Source organism: Coturnix japonica, chromosome 5 (assembly GCF_001577835.2).
Source record: "Coturnix japonica isolate 7356 chromosome 5, Coturnix japonica 2.1, whole genome shotgun sequence".
NCBI lineage: Eukaryota > Metazoa > Chordata > Aves > Galliformes > Phasianidae > Coturnix > Coturnix japonica.
The window spans coordinates 9,323,270-9,338,647 of NC_029520.1; the positions used below are offsets into that span (position 1 = coordinate 9,323,270).

General features: G+C 41.4%; 1 protein-coding gene across 11 annotated transcripts in view; it reads left to right on the top strand.

Moving 5' to 3' along the window:
* TSPAN4 (tetraspanin 4) overlaps window positions 1-9,309 on the top strand; it is a 379,559-nt gene extending 370,250 nt beyond the window's left edge. For all 11 annotated transcript variants that reach the window (XM_015863761.2, XM_015863758.2, XM_015863754.2 and 8 more), the window contains 3 exons: window positions 575-706; window positions 2,145-2,228; window positions 5,053-9,309. In XM_015863761.2, coding sequence (XP_015719247.1) covers window positions 575-706; window positions 2,145-2,228; window positions 5,053-5,121 — 285 coding nt within the window. In that variant the 3' untranslated portion in view covers window positions 5,122-9,309. The remainder of the gene's footprint in view (window positions 1-574; window positions 707-2,144; window positions 2,229-5,052) is intronic.
* The last annotated feature ends 6,069 nt before the right edge of the window (window positions 9,310-15,378 follow it).

Below are 15,378 nucleotides of genomic sequence, written 5' to 3' on the forward strand. Positions count from 1 at the left end.
CCACCACACAAATGTAACAAAGCTGGCAATTTAGCACAATGTGGTCATTGTGCATTGCATCACTCCGTGAACTCCTGAAGTCCCATTACTGAGCAATACCAAATAATGACATTAAGGAGCTGCACCAGAGAGAAGGGTTAGAAACAAATCTTTCACTGAGCCACAAAGACTTTCAGAGATGAACAGCACAGAGAGAAGTTTGCCTCATTAACTTTAAATCAAGATTTTAGTAGTAGTATCCAGTACAGATCACGCTGCCTTTACCTCCTGGATGCTGTATCTGTGTCCTAAATATTTTCCTGCTCCAGCTCTTGCAGCATCCAGCCACTGCAAGTAGGGCCTTTGCTTCTTTTCTCCTCACTAACTATGGTGGTCTCTGTAGGTAAAGCTGAGGAAACACTACATTTCTTTAAAGTTTCAAGCCCCTGCTGGCATAATCAAGTGTAATTCAGTGCACCGAATGAGATCCAGTTTGTATCCAACAAGAGGCATGGAAGACTCTTCCATTGCCTCAAAACGAGCAGACACCAATGACAGATCATCCTTTACACTATTGCCTTGGTTCTTTTTCCAGTTCAGATGCTGTGGAGTCTCTAACTACACCGACTGGTTTGAGGTGTACAACACAACCCGGGTGCCGGACTCCTGCTGCCTGGAATTCAGCGAGAACTGTGGGCTCCATTCCCCAGGGACCTGGTGGAAAGCGGTGAGTGGATCCCTAGGAGCTCAAAAGCATCTGTGCAAAGGGCAGGCAGGCAGGCAGCCGGCTGCAGAGTAATGCAGGTGATAAGGCAGTGATGTAACCTTGATTATCTCTATGTAGGTGGGAAGGCTTATGTTGAGCCTTGAATTCTCACCTCCAATGAAGGCATCCATTTAAATACTTTTAGGAGCAGAAGGCTTTCTGAGCTGTTGTTTCATGTTGCAGATGAATATTTTCACTGGTCGGGAGCACAGCCTGCCTAGATTAAGCTGGAAAATGGAAGGACTGTCTTTGCTTATGTCCACCTACTGGATTAAGTTGAAGGCAAATGGCTGCCCACACACCTAGTACAAGCTGTGAGCAGCACTGCCATAGCAGTAGCTTTGTGTGGCCTAAGCAGGCATGAGGCAAGGTGAGCAGGTGAGCCTGGGGTGTGGGACAAAGCCAGCTGATGAAGTGGAATTGAAATGAAGTTTTGCTAGCTCCAGTGGTTTGCAAAGAAAGCACAAAGGGTCTTGGCTGTTTTTCAGTGGGATTTCATGCATGCAGATTGACAGTGGTTGAGGCTGAGCTGCGACCAAACATGGCTCCAAGTCAAATTCTCAATTTAAGGACTTAAAAGTTCTTATTGCATTTTATTCAGGGTACCAAGGTGATGAGTGCAGGTTATACAGGCTGAAACCACAAATTGGGTAGGCATTAGTCCTTGATGCATGCCATGAAAGCCACTGAGGACAGAACACTCTCACCCAGGTACATTTACAGGGCATGGGGCACAACTTCTGGTCCTCTTGCAGAGGAAGAGCACGGTATTTAAAGAAGGGTTTCACTTAGGCCAATTCCCATCCCACCAGACCAAGCCAAAAATGTGAGGTTAGAGCTGTTACAGAATTCAAAGCAGAAATTAAATAACAGAGGAACACTCATACTGCAGTTTAAACTGATAGTAAGAAATCAGCCCACGTGCAACAGAAGCTATTGAACAGCTCTCACTTTATTTAGGTTTATGTAAAATATAATGTTTATTGAACACATATATACACATACATATAGATTGTAAATATGTGTGCATGTACATATGTATTTTGTTATATATGTTACACGGTAAACATGGAGGAAAATAAATGAAAGGCTCATTGCCAAATTCTAACTGCTTTTAGTTGGATTTTAGAGGGCAAAGGTGCCCCGAATCCGGTGCTTATTTTTAATTACTGGCCCAGTCTGTCTGGAACAGTGCTTGTGCAGTGGTTTGGAGGTAGCATTACAGTCACTGCACCATGCTCAAGCTTTAAACCAGAAATGCACTGCATTTGCTCCAATACTGCCATGAGGAAGCAGGGTACCCAGCAGCTTTGTGTGATCTGCCTCTTTCCTGTCTGTATATTCCCAGGGGAGTACAGCAGTGTGTTTATGGCTAATATAATATTCTCTTTTATTCCAGCCTTGCTACGAAACAGTGAAAATATGGCTCCAGGAAAACCTACTAGCAGTGGGGATCTTTGGATTGTGCACAGTACTGGTGCAGGTACACTTCAATAGTGATTTTCAAATCCTAAGTACTCTGAACCGAATAACAAGCAGACAGTGTCCAGTACTAACTTAATAACTCAGGTCTTGCGAACTAGGCTGAAACTGAGAGACTTAACTCTCTCCTATGTTTTCTTTCTGTTACAATATTGAGCGTGAGATACAGGACTGGGAATACTGCCCTCATTTTCTGAGCTACAAAGCACTGTAATGAGCAGTCACTTTATCAAGTGGTTTATCTAAGGCACACACTTGATTTCATGAAGAGGTAGTCCACAACATCCTAAGACAGAATTCTAATCATGGTGGAGCGCATTGTCTTTTAGAGCACCGGTGTTTGTCCAGCCATTTTCCAAAGAGCGCAGTCAGCTTAGCCTAAATATCTAATATTAAAATAGCCTCAAGGTAGCCTAAGTCTTCAAGCCCATTCAAAGTCTCACGGTAAATTCTAGGTTTAGATGTTGTTCCCAGTAAACCATACTCCTTTTCAACTAATTTCAGTGAAAGCAGGCAAGACTGGCACAGAGTTGTCAGTAAGATTTTTACTTGCAGTTACTTCCAGCCTAACTTTGGTCACAGAAGGGTCAGTCATCAGTGCAGAATTTCTTCCTCTTAAAGATATGGGTCTTTAATCCAGCAGTGGTGATTCTGGCTGCTGTGCAGCCATGCTGGTCCAGTCCTTCACCTGAAGAAACATATGTGAAGGCTGCACTAGAGCTGTGGCACTTACAGCTGTTAGTCAGCCCCATATTGCATAAGGTCCTATTCCTGAACACCACACTGAAGACAGAGTTTAGTTTCCAGTTGCACCTCTCTCTCACACTCAACATAAAAGCAGAAAGGATGGCATCGCTAAGCTAATGCCATGTACCTCCACATTAACTCCTTGTTTTAAATTCTGCACGGTGTACTAAGAGAGAAGCAAGACAGAAACTGGCATCAGGATTCACCTTGTGCTCTTCCTGATGTTGGATTAAGCAGAACTAACGTGTATCTTTCTTTCTTGTAAGTCATGGCTGCAATTTATCAGTGCAAATGCCTGACTCCTTGTGTGCCCAAATTCAGTAGAGTTTTGTTCTATTTTCCAATCTTTTAAGCAGATATGCTAAAGAAACAGGTAAGTGCATGCAGCAAGGCCGTGTGGCAGGGAGACAGTGTAAGAACATTGTTGTTAATGTGTCACCACACTTCAAAAACATGGCTTTTAAGCATCTACCCAGCACTTAGTGAATCTTTAAAAGATGCATGGAAAACTCAGCAGTCTATGGAGGTTTCCTTGCCACTAAGCTTGATTATATGGAAGGTATTTAAGAGCAAATACCAGCTTTCTGACCAACAGGAGTGACTAATTTTTAATGGGAGAAAACATTTCAGACAATTTAAAAATGCTAATTAATACTGCCAGCAAGTGCTGTGAAATACAGAGAAAATACCTCAGTACAGAAAAGCTTTCATCAAAGTCTGTCCTGAGCTGCTCTGTGTGATTGAATGTAATTGATGATGAAAGACTCAATCTGCTGTCACCTAACATGAACCGGGCTCCCTCTGTTGTTGCTGTGATGTGGTTGATATTGCCCTAAGTACGTGACAGCTTTTGTTTTTCATGTTAATGATATTATAGTTAGAATCCCACCATGACACAACTTGAAGGACACACAGCAGATGTGGCAGGAGAATGTTCTTCAGTCACGCACGCTGGAAATTGTATAATACACTCAGCCACTCAGGTTTTATTGCACAGCTGTCTCTGAAAGTGTTCCTTTACTGGGAAATAGAAGGCAGTGTTCTGGGGGCTGCTTCCAAAAGGCATATGCTTATAGTAAAGCAGCTAATCAGTGCCTCACCACTTACTTCATATTCATGGACAGTGAAGAAGATAAACAGCTACATAACCTCTTTTTCTTGTTTATTCATGAAGCAGCATAGGCAAAATTCATGTCCCTTCAAGAATATCCATCGATGGAATGTACCACTTAAGGAAAGCGTAACATTCAAGTGGTCAAATTAATTAGCTGCTTAAAATAGAATTCACACCAACAAATTCTACCAGGCGAACCTTTATCTCAATGAAAATTTGTACAGCAGTGTTTGTTGCAAAAGAACAGCAATGACCAATTAGTGTAAGTAAGTACTGTAAATAGAAGGAAAACAGGATTGTGTTTCTCATCCCCTTTTCTGAGGAATTACTGTACCAGAGGCAACGTGGCAGGTCAGTATTCAGGCTGGGAAAAGCAGCCACCTCTGCCTGCTGCTTCTCTTGAACAGCCTGAGCAGAAGGAAAGATGCATACATTGTTGATGAGCCGATGATGATGATGATGATTAATGCAGGGACAGTCTCTGGTGATTCCTCCAAAGGGATCTGTGCACACACATGCTTGGAAAAGTAAAGTGGAGTAAAGTAAACCACAGCATCCCTTGGGTCAGAGATGAAACTGCTTGTCTTTCAAAACAACAGCTACAGAGATAACCACAGCCCCACAGCTGAGCAGGTTGCTGCTATGAAACATTTCTGAGCAAAAGACATTCAAACATTTCTTTTCAATGTACCTCTCCCCAGTATCTGGTCACTGCTTTCCATGGAGAAATCAGCTCTCCCGTGCCCTCATTGTTCATTCTGTAAAACAGCAATACAGATAAGGATAAAAGGCAGACAGGAACTAGGAACATGAGCTGGCAGGAAAAGCAGCGTGTGATGTCTTTCTGTGCGTGAACAAAAGCAGTGTAAGCATGCTTCTCCCTCTTTTGTTTTGTTTGCTTTGGTTTCAATAGATTTTCTCTTTTACTTACTGAAAAAATGATTATTATTTCTTTTTCTCTTAGATTCTCGGACTCACCTTTGCAATGACCATGTATTGTCAGGTAGTCAAGGCAGACACCTACTGTGCATAGATGCCATTCCCAGTCTTTTTGCTTCTCCTCCAAAGGACACAGGAGAAAACTCCTTCATGCTCATTCTTCTGACCTTTTTTTTCCCCCCTTTGTATTATAAACTGTGTATACTGCTATCTTTCTGGAGATTTTGTGAATCACCCCATTTTATTGAAGGAGGAAGAAAAGAAAGAATCAGTACTTGAACTGGCACAGGTAAGAAGCAGCCTTGTCTTTGAACAGAAGAAAATCTGCAAACAGCGAGGGTTCCTTTCCTGTGGCCTATGGCAAAGCAAAGGGAGGCTGCTGATGAGGGGCTCATCTGCAAACCAGCGTTAGGAAAAGACTGCACTGACACAACCTCTGTGAAACCTGCCAGGTCGCCTTCCAGCATTTCAGTCTGGAAGAGAAGGTGTAGAAAATGTTCTTCATCACGGAAGGAAGGTACAGAGTAGCTCGCGCTGGATGCAGGTGTAATTTTACTACAGTTTGCACACAGCTAAAATGTCAAGAGCAAGCAGCCTTTGCTCCAAGTCTCTCGAGATGATTTTGTAGCCAGGATCATCTGCAGAAATATGTTCTTTTAAAGGAGTATTTTTAATTTCATGTGCTGCAAAGTCAGGCTTTTAATCTGAATCTGTACAGTAAGATCTGGCTGTTAAGAGAAAACAATATTGAACAGTTATTAATTGCCAGTGGCATATAGGTGATAGTTGACTGAATATGTAATATATGGTAGATTCATGTACACACACTGTTCTGAAAGGAGGTGAAAATAACCAGCATCTAATCTCACAAAGTGGGAACCTTTCTATCCCATTTCACATTCCAACTGAAATAACCAGGAAGGACTTATTGTAGGAGGCACTATCGTTTATACCTTTGGGAAACAAGTAATTACTTTCGGCTGTATCTTCATTTCAGTAAACAACTTGTGAGTGGGCTCCTCAGTCATTCTACTATGATTTTATTCTTTATCATCTCTGTTTCAAGTTAGCCTGCCAAAAAATATCACTCATTTCCATGCCTGAAGATTTGTACTATGCTGTCAGCTGTCCCTTCTCTAAATGTCACCATTTCATTAATTTACTCTGGAAAAATCATCATCTGCAGGTATGATAGAGTTCTCCTTGCTAAGAATCTTTGCACATTGCTCATTTTTCCAAGAGTTATTATGACGTGGGGTGTTTTTATGCTTAGCAGGTTTTTTTTTCAGCTGTGTGCTTGCAACAGCCAAGGCACATCAGTCTTTGTTAGAACTGAAGTCATCTCACATTTGTGCTTTTCATACCCATCTTCCTCCTCCTGGCTTCAAAGGCTGTTGGCTACAAAACGCCCACATGTTATGAGCCAACCACAGTGCCCTGTTCTCACAGAAAGCACAGTGCATCCGTTCTTACTGGGCCAGAGTAGAAGCATACCTCAAGCTCAGGCACACAAGTTAACCTGTACCTTCAGTGCTTACAACAGCAGGTCTCAGTCACAAGTGACATTTAGCTTACCTTGATTCAAGGCAATTTCCAGCAATAATGCTGGCCTTGCCAACCTGCGGTATTGAACACCTCCTTACCACCAGCAGTAACCCTCCTCTGGACCTGCACCACTGATGAGTCTGACTCTCACTTATGCCCCCTTTCATGCATCAGCCCCTGCAGCACAGGATATTTCACTGTGCAAAATAGAGTGAAAGTAATGCACTACTTGTGTATATGTTATGTGGCTTCCTAATCACATGCTATCATAGCAGCCTCACTGCTAGTAAAGGCTTTTATTATGATGCCAGCAAGCCAGAAATGTTAACAGAGCACAACCTGTGACTGAAGCTAAACAGTGAGTATCCCAGTGAGTACACAGACAATCTGTGCCTTGAGCAAGACTTACTTGTGGAGTTGTAATCACAACAGGCTTGATGCTCTCTGCTTCTTGAGCCCAGGCTGGCCTGTCAACAGTTGCACTCTTGGAGCAATGGAGTTGTCTCCTTTCCTTTCTCTCTCATTTTTCTTAACTGCAGAGAAACAATTGTAGCCTAGATGAACCATGTGTGAGTTTTTCCCATGATTCTTAGTTTGTACTCACTGTTTGTTTCTGCTGACAGCGCTCAGTTTCCAGCACTGAAAAGCAGCGTAACAGAATGATGAACACATTAATAAAACAAGGATTTTTTAAAAGAAAGATAAAAGTAGACAAGTCTATCTGTAGTGATCCCAGCCATTAAAAATTAACAGATTGACAGCAGGCCTGATGGCTCAACTGGTAAGAGCAAACCCTTGTGCAACAGAGCTTCTGCAGAGGGCAGTGCTCATCAGTTTGCCTGATGGTGGTGCAGGGAGAAGACATCACAGGCCTCACGCTGTGAGACTCCCAATAATGCATGCCAAACTCTTAGAGCAGACTGCTAGGCAGACTTTCAGCTACACCTACAGAAATAAAAACACAAAAAGAGAAACAGAGAAGACACATTGCATTTTCTGGTTCCCTCTAATCGTGTGCCACACTTTAGGCATCCTTGCAACAAGACAAACTGCCTCATTTTTCAGAAACATTTACCTACAGACAGTATGAACGGCATTCACTTTGTAAATCCCATTGCAACAGCAGCACCTACTGAAAAACAAAACCAAAACTCACTGCCAGCAGAGGTGCTTGTGCAACTTATCACTAGTTTGAACTGGACTGTTTTCTATATTTGATGTTATTAACTCTCTTCATACAGGCCTAGCAGATGTTATGGTGCTTAAAGCATTACCAGCACAATCCAATTTCAGACTTCTGAACATACTGACTATAACGAGCCTCAGCTTTTTCAGATTTCTTTTCAAGAGCATTACATCCTTTTCCTCCTGATGAGGTCAAACTGTTTGGTGATGTGTAACAGCAGCTATTTTTTATTTTTCTTCTAAAAAGCAAAACCAGATTGTTCCATATTATGTATAAAAGTTGACATTGAACTGGTTGATTATAATTACCTTGTAGTACATAATGCCTGTTTAAAAGAATGCTCATAGTGCATTTATGCATAGTAACACAGAAGTCATTCCAGTTGCTTCCTTTTGTGTTTTTGTCACTTTCATAGTAAGGTCTTTTATATTACTTGCACTTGTTTTTAAATGTGAAGGAGGACTCAAGACATTTAAAGACAGAACCAAAGGCAACAAAGAGCACAAGGCAGAGAACTCCTCATTTAAACTCCTTGCTCTTTCTGCTTAAAAACAAGATGTGAAGGCATAGGGTACACAGCTGGACCTACTGAATGCAGCAAGACCAGGATTTAGCTTTTAGAGTCAGTCCAAAATAATTCTGGATTTTCATCTTCATAATTATGAGAAATATATATATATATATTTAAGAAAATGTTTTTTATTTTCCTGCACAGCAACTGTCAGCAGCAGCCAAATCGTATTGCTTGTACCACAGAATTATTTAGCTCTAACATATTATAATGCACAATCACTGACGTTCACTCCAGTTTGTGTTCTATGAGTATTCCTTTACTCCTCCCCCTCAAATCACATCAACTCGTACAGGTTTATGCTTCCATTTAATAATTACCATTTGAATGCAGCATTGTATGTATGATTTGTAAAACAAAGAGAGGAAGAAACTCAGTCGGAGTTGTACAAATACATTTTCCAGCATCAGCAGTCTGGCTGCAGTGTGAATCCACCCAGCCCCTCACTGCTCACAAGCTGATCTCCATTTACCCATTAGAGTCCTTCCTGCACGTGGCTTCAGGCTGCTTGCTCCCCCATTCATAGGCAGGACAGGAGGTTGTCAGCATGGAAGAAGTTAATGCCCTTCACTTACCACTGGGCTTCATTGCTGTGCTCGATAGAAATGTGGCACCGAAGGTAAGCAGGAAAAAATAAAAGCATTGATTGTGGCATTTATTTTAAAACCCAACTTGTTATTAACTTTGTCCACAAGGATTTGTGCTACGTGTGAATGATCTTCATAGCTACTTAGGAAATTCATAGTAAGAAAACAAGTCAGGACTCGCTATGGGAAATTGTGTTTGGATTCCATTGTGAATTCTTAGATTGTCACCCGTATCCTACCACAGCGGGCAGATCTCAGCTCCTTGGGTTTTGTCACTGCAACTATTATACATTATATACAATTATACATTTTTGTGCATTCATATACAGAACAAAATTGAAAATATACATTTTATTTTTAAAAAAACTATTAAATATTCTTTAAACTTTACAACAGAATGTCTTTTGTATTCTTTTTAAGGAACTGGGCTGCCAGCTCTATGAGTACCCGCATACCCAAAGATGTGCCAGCACATGCACTGTACCTGATTAAAAAAAAAGCAGCTTACTTCTTTTTGTCATTTCTCATTACCCATCTTTGATTGGATCTCTCCTTCCTTATTGATTTTTTCTTTATTTACGCAGCTCACCCATTGCCAGGTAAATTTATGCTCCCTTCTGTTTCCTCTTAAGGACAACCTGAAATTATGCGGTAGTCAATGCAGGTAACTCTTCAGAAAATATTGGGGGATGGGTTTAATAATGTAACAAAAAGCTGTACACCCAAAGCCAGTTGTTATGTGTAGAGCTAATCCGTCGCTGATAAATCTGAAAGTGAATACCTTCTCTTTTGCTGAGGTAGTTGCTCACATTCAGAAATGATGTAGGAAAACAGAGGAAATTAACACCAGACAGTGTTAAAATGGAACATCAGGGACTCCTGCTCCTGATCTCCTGTGTCAGATCAAAAGGAGTTCTGCTTAGCCAAGTATCTTGTCTGACACTGCCTTTTCGATTTATTGCACCCTTCAGACACATTCACAGGTGAGCTTGCCTCTAAATTCAGTGCCTTCTGAGCAACACGGACAGACTAATGAAAGGGTAGATAGACACGGTGTGAAAATGGAGAACCAGAGAGCTCAGAGATTGTTGCAGGGAACCTCACAAAGTTGGCAGACATTTCTTCTGCCCCCAGGTCAGTAGCAGTCCTGCATTCCTTGACTTCCTTCATCCTGTTAAGTGCACCACTAGATGGTCTCACTGACCACATCTGTAGTCCCTCTCTGAACTCTGAGAAGATTTCCACTTCAGTCTTATATTGTAATGATGAATTTCACTATTTCATCTTGCTATATATGTTAAAGGCAAACAAAAAAACACACACAAAAAACCAAAAACCTGTCACCTATATATTTCAAATGCATTGCCTTTCAATTTCATGTAGTCACCACTGGGTCTACACTTCAGAAATGCTGAAGTATAATTTCAGCAATATTATGGAAATTTATGGGCAAAGAGCAGTTCTATCACCTTTATAGCCTAACTTGTTTCCCCACTAAGGCTGTAACCTGGGAAATATAGATTACTATTGATTTTCAGGATCCCATTGCTTCAAAACTCGAAGTCCAGTATACCTTCCCAGCAGCCATCCTACTTCAGCTGTCTTTGCTTTCTGAACTACGCAGCAGCACAGACAGGTGTTTCTGTTTCAATTGGCAACAAGCTGACATTTCAGCTGACATCCTGCTTCTTTCTCTCAGATGTACTTCACACAACCCAGGAATGTCAGGTTTTGCTGATGATGCTCACTGTGTAGATGGAGTACTTTCTGTCCGCATGGCACTGTGGCTACAAAAGGAAACATGCTAAAGGTAGCAAATATAACAAAAGCTTCCAAAGTGCCTTACGGGCAGCCTATAAAGACTTCATCCCAACATTTGGCTTGAGACATCTAAAGTACAAAATACAGAGCCCTGCATGTGTCTTACTTTCTGGTATGTTAAAAAAGATAAAGAATCTACCAGTAGTAACTTACCCGGCAACTGCAGTTTGAAAGGCTGTTCCCAAACAATGAATCCATAAGTCATTTTACCCAAGGCCTTGCTCTTTTTCTAAATAAAACTCCTTATAGAAACAGGTATGTTGTTCTGTTCACTAGAAACGGTGATTTTTGTTAACTTGTCCAAACCCCTTAGTTTACATTCCCTCAAATAGCCAGATGCAAGTGGGAGAGCAATGTGGGGTTCTTGAAAACTGCCTCACAGTGAATGTTTCTTTAGCAAAGAAATGTCCAATCCACTGAAACTGTTTCTACTGAAGTTGTTTGGGCAAAACATTTTGTTATGGCAGAGCTGCTTAACACCAACTTCCCTGTACCAGTGCTTTAAGGAATAATTTGAAAGCATGCAATATAAACTTCCTACTTAGTTTCCACAGGACTATTACAGGATGTGGTTTAAATCACAGACAACAAATGAAAATATACAGTTGTATAAATCTACATGATACAATGTAAATTTTGTACAAGAGACAGCATAAAAAGCAATTATTAACATGTATTGACTATGTATTTTATTTTCCATATTGGCAGTGAGAAAAGTTTCCGGGGTAGAGTATTCATCCTGAAGATAAATTACATCAGACATAAAGGGATTTCAGGAACTGGCTTGTGAAAGTCTATTCAGATGCACCTCACCTCCCTCCTCCACAGAGGTCTTTCCTCAGCGTTAATGATGAACATGATTAGACAATTCTGATAGCACACAAGATACTGAGATCAGCCTCAGCTCAGAAACATTCCTTTTACTGTACTGAAAAGCTCACCTGCAACCACACAATACTGAGGGGATGAGCAGTGTAGTCATCCCCATGTTTTTCCTTATTGCAAAGCTAACTGTGCCAGGATACTTCTACCCCAAAAAATGCACCAAAAACCCTACACTGATATCCCACTGAGCTTTCATTTCTGAAGGAACTGAACTCTCCCCTCCTGCCAAGAAACTTCATGTTATTTGCAGACTTAGTTAAGACGAAGCATTTGCAAGTTCTTTAGGAAAACAGTGTTTCAGCGTGGAGCTGGTTGTGGTGCTTTCTTGGAAGCTCCCCTCTTTCCCTCAGTGTACCTATACCAGATTGCTTATGACAGCCCAGGTCAACATATTTCTTTATAATCCTCAGGACATCACACAGCCCTCCTCCCTCACCGTCAATTGCTACTGGTTTGCAACTGCAGGAACTCTACCTGAAAGTGACACTGGCATTAGATGAGTAAGGAGGCTGCATGGGGCTACAAGCAGGGAAGGTCTGTTGGGTAAATTCTTCACACTATGAGCTCAGCTGCAGGAACTTGACAATATGTTAGAAAGAGAAACAGAAATGTTCCCCCCCTCAAAAGTCAGAAGTACTTTGGCTGTTCTGGTGAGCAGCTAAGTTGTGTTACTTGGCCTTTCAAGAACAGAGATGCCCCTAAACCTCATATTTGAAAGTAGTCCTACGTTCTGGGGAAGAACAGAAACTGTGAACTCAGACCTGTGTGTAACTGAAGGCACTTGGGATTTACAAATGCAAGTACAAGAGTGCATAAATTGAATTAATATGTCATATAATTACCCACTTGCTTTCCCTAAACTAAATAACTTACCAGCTTGGAAGTACAACTTGTTGTCATGGAGCCTGCTTGATATTTGGTGCTAATAAAAATTGAAGTTTTAAATTTCTGTCCTGTGAAGTCCGTGCATTCAAGTTCTTCACTATTAATCACCTTCTTATGTCCAACTGTGCACCACAGATGGCTAATGCGATGTGGTACATTCTCCACTAGCAAAACAGTCTTTGAAGTAAGTCCTCACATGTTTAAAAGAATTGTTATCACATGAAAAACTGGCATAATCAAAACCTTAGAGGAGATCACCCATGCTGATGGAATCAAGAGTTAATGTTCATTCAAGCAATACACATATGTACCCTCTTCTCAGAATCAGAATATTCCAGTGCAAGCAATCTTTGTTTTTAAAGGATGATGCAGGACTCCATTTTATCCAGATGTTTATGTTTGCACCAAGGAAGGCAGGGAAGAAAAGGGACACTAAAAATGACAGATATTGAAAAACAAACAAACAAACCACAAATGCAAAATATGGGAGGAATTTGGAAACAGCCAGAAGAGCTGGGTATGTAACTGTAGGCACCTGAGCAGAGTTTTTCCTTACCATAAGGCACAACAGAGCAGCATCTCATGAAATACACGGCAAACCCTTTCACAATAAACACTCTTCTTCCAAAAAGATGCTCCCAGAACTGAATCACAGCCACAGTACACATACAGTAAGTCCCTCTACAAACCATCCCATCCAATCCATGTGATTTAGCAGACTGAGACGTTCTGAGTTTTGTGTGAACGTGCAGGTGGTGGATCCTTGTCTGTAGATGCCATAAGTCAGATCTATGTGAGAAAAGCTATGATGCCTCACTGATGCTACAGCCAGGGGCAATCAGCTGATCCCTGGGTACAGTCTTACCAGCTCAGTCAGTCATGCAGGTTACTTCCTAGCAGAGACACCACAGCTGATATTGTCACCCAAGAAAGGAAAGCAGTCACCAACCCCGTCCTGTGTATACAAGGTCAGAAGTACGCAAGTAAGCGTTCAGTGCTGTTTTCTCACCTTTTTTCTTTGATCCTGCTGTCGTTCCAGATGCTTGTTTGTCCTCTTCCAGGGCTCTGACAGCAGTTCCATCACCTCCCGTCCCTGATGCTTTATGTTCACAGAGCTTAGGAAAGGGCCTGGATGATAAAAACAGTTACAAGGAGTAAAGAAACCGATTTCTCTTATCTCCTCGAGCCTTCAGTACTGCTGACATCCCAGGAGATCAGTGTATGGAGAAGTAAGGGTGAATTTATACATAGTTTAAACATCTGAAAACTGCTGAGATCCATGACATTTTGGGGACTCAACACATGACAGCTGACACATCGCTGGCTCTCATGGAGCACAGCGTCCTGCAAGTCATGTGGTTTCTTAACATCAGTGCAATTACACAAAATGTCAGGGTGTTCAGTCACACAACCAGATGTAGCACCCAGTAGCTGGGTGCCCCACTGCCTTATTTACAAGAAGCTCTTATTAGGCACAAACACAAATTCGGGACAACACAGCTCCGATGATGCAAGCTTAGTTCATTTTCATTTTCATCCAGTGACCTCTCAATGAAAATTAGTGATTCCCTGAGTTTTATAGCGTGAAGTGGCAAATTAAATTGAAATTGAGATAATCCCCAGAAATGTGTACACAAGTAAAGCAACTCTAAGTCCAGATGCATTTCAGACTGGCAGGTTCTTGTATAAATAAGAAAAAGTAATCTTCTTCAATGAAGGTGTTCTCAAGCCTTTCAATTTCCTGAAGACATCCACAAATAAATCACGTTGTGTCTACACTATCATCTGCAGTGGGACCACTCAGATCTCTATCAGGGAATGAATTAATATTGGAATGTATTATGTGAACCAGAAGCACCACTGAAGTTCCCAGACAGGAGTTAAAATAAAAAGCAGTTGTGTGAGGCAGCTGTTTTCTCATCTCATCTACTGATGGCACACAGCTCAACGTAGTTTTTATTTCAGTATTTCCACATAGCAACATTTGCTTGTGTGAAAGCTTACACAACATCTTGGTTCATGTGAGAAAGTTGCAGAGCAACTCTTTTATTTCTTTTTTTTTTCTTTTTTTTTTTTTTTACCAGTTTGGGTTAAATTGTTCCAGTGGAAACAATGTAATAAATGAAAAGCCTGAAGGAATGACATTCTGCATATACAGATACATAAACACGGAATTTAAGCCCCAGGAATGAAAGCAGATTTGTCGGCAGGAAAGGTTGTGCTGCAGTTTCATTTATGTCTTCAATACAATTTCTGAAGCAGAGAATGTGATGATTCCCCAGGGAAATTGCACAACCACAATGCCTAAGCATATTTAAAGATTATCATTCAGGGCTTTAAAATCCAACTCTGTTTCCATTAATCCACTGAGCTGCCGGCCCAATCTCACATTGGCAGGCTTGCTCACTCTTTAACAATAGAAAGCTTATTAAATATTAAGGTCTTAATCTTAAGTACTTCTGCATGTCTGAGAATAGTGCACAGGAAATAAACATTTTCCAAGTAACAAAATATATATAAGGGGTGGTATTAGATGAAGGTGGGTGTCCCCACACTAGCAGAACTGTGCAATAAATCCATTTGCATTAAAGCAGCCAGCCTGTCCCCACAGCCACGTTCTCCCCTCCTTGTCTAGACACTGGGTTCACTGCCTTACCTCGAAGGACACACTTCTCTCCTGTCTTGAAATGCCAGCACAGCACCAAGAACGAGGTTTGTGGAAGGATTCAATGCACTCTTCCCACCCTCAGGACAGTTTCAGATAGCAAACCGTGGTCAGACGAGCAATACACCCACAGGGTCACAATGTGGATATTGCCAGAAATGAAAGAAAGAGGAGCTTAGAGTCTGTGTGTATGCACGCAAACTCAG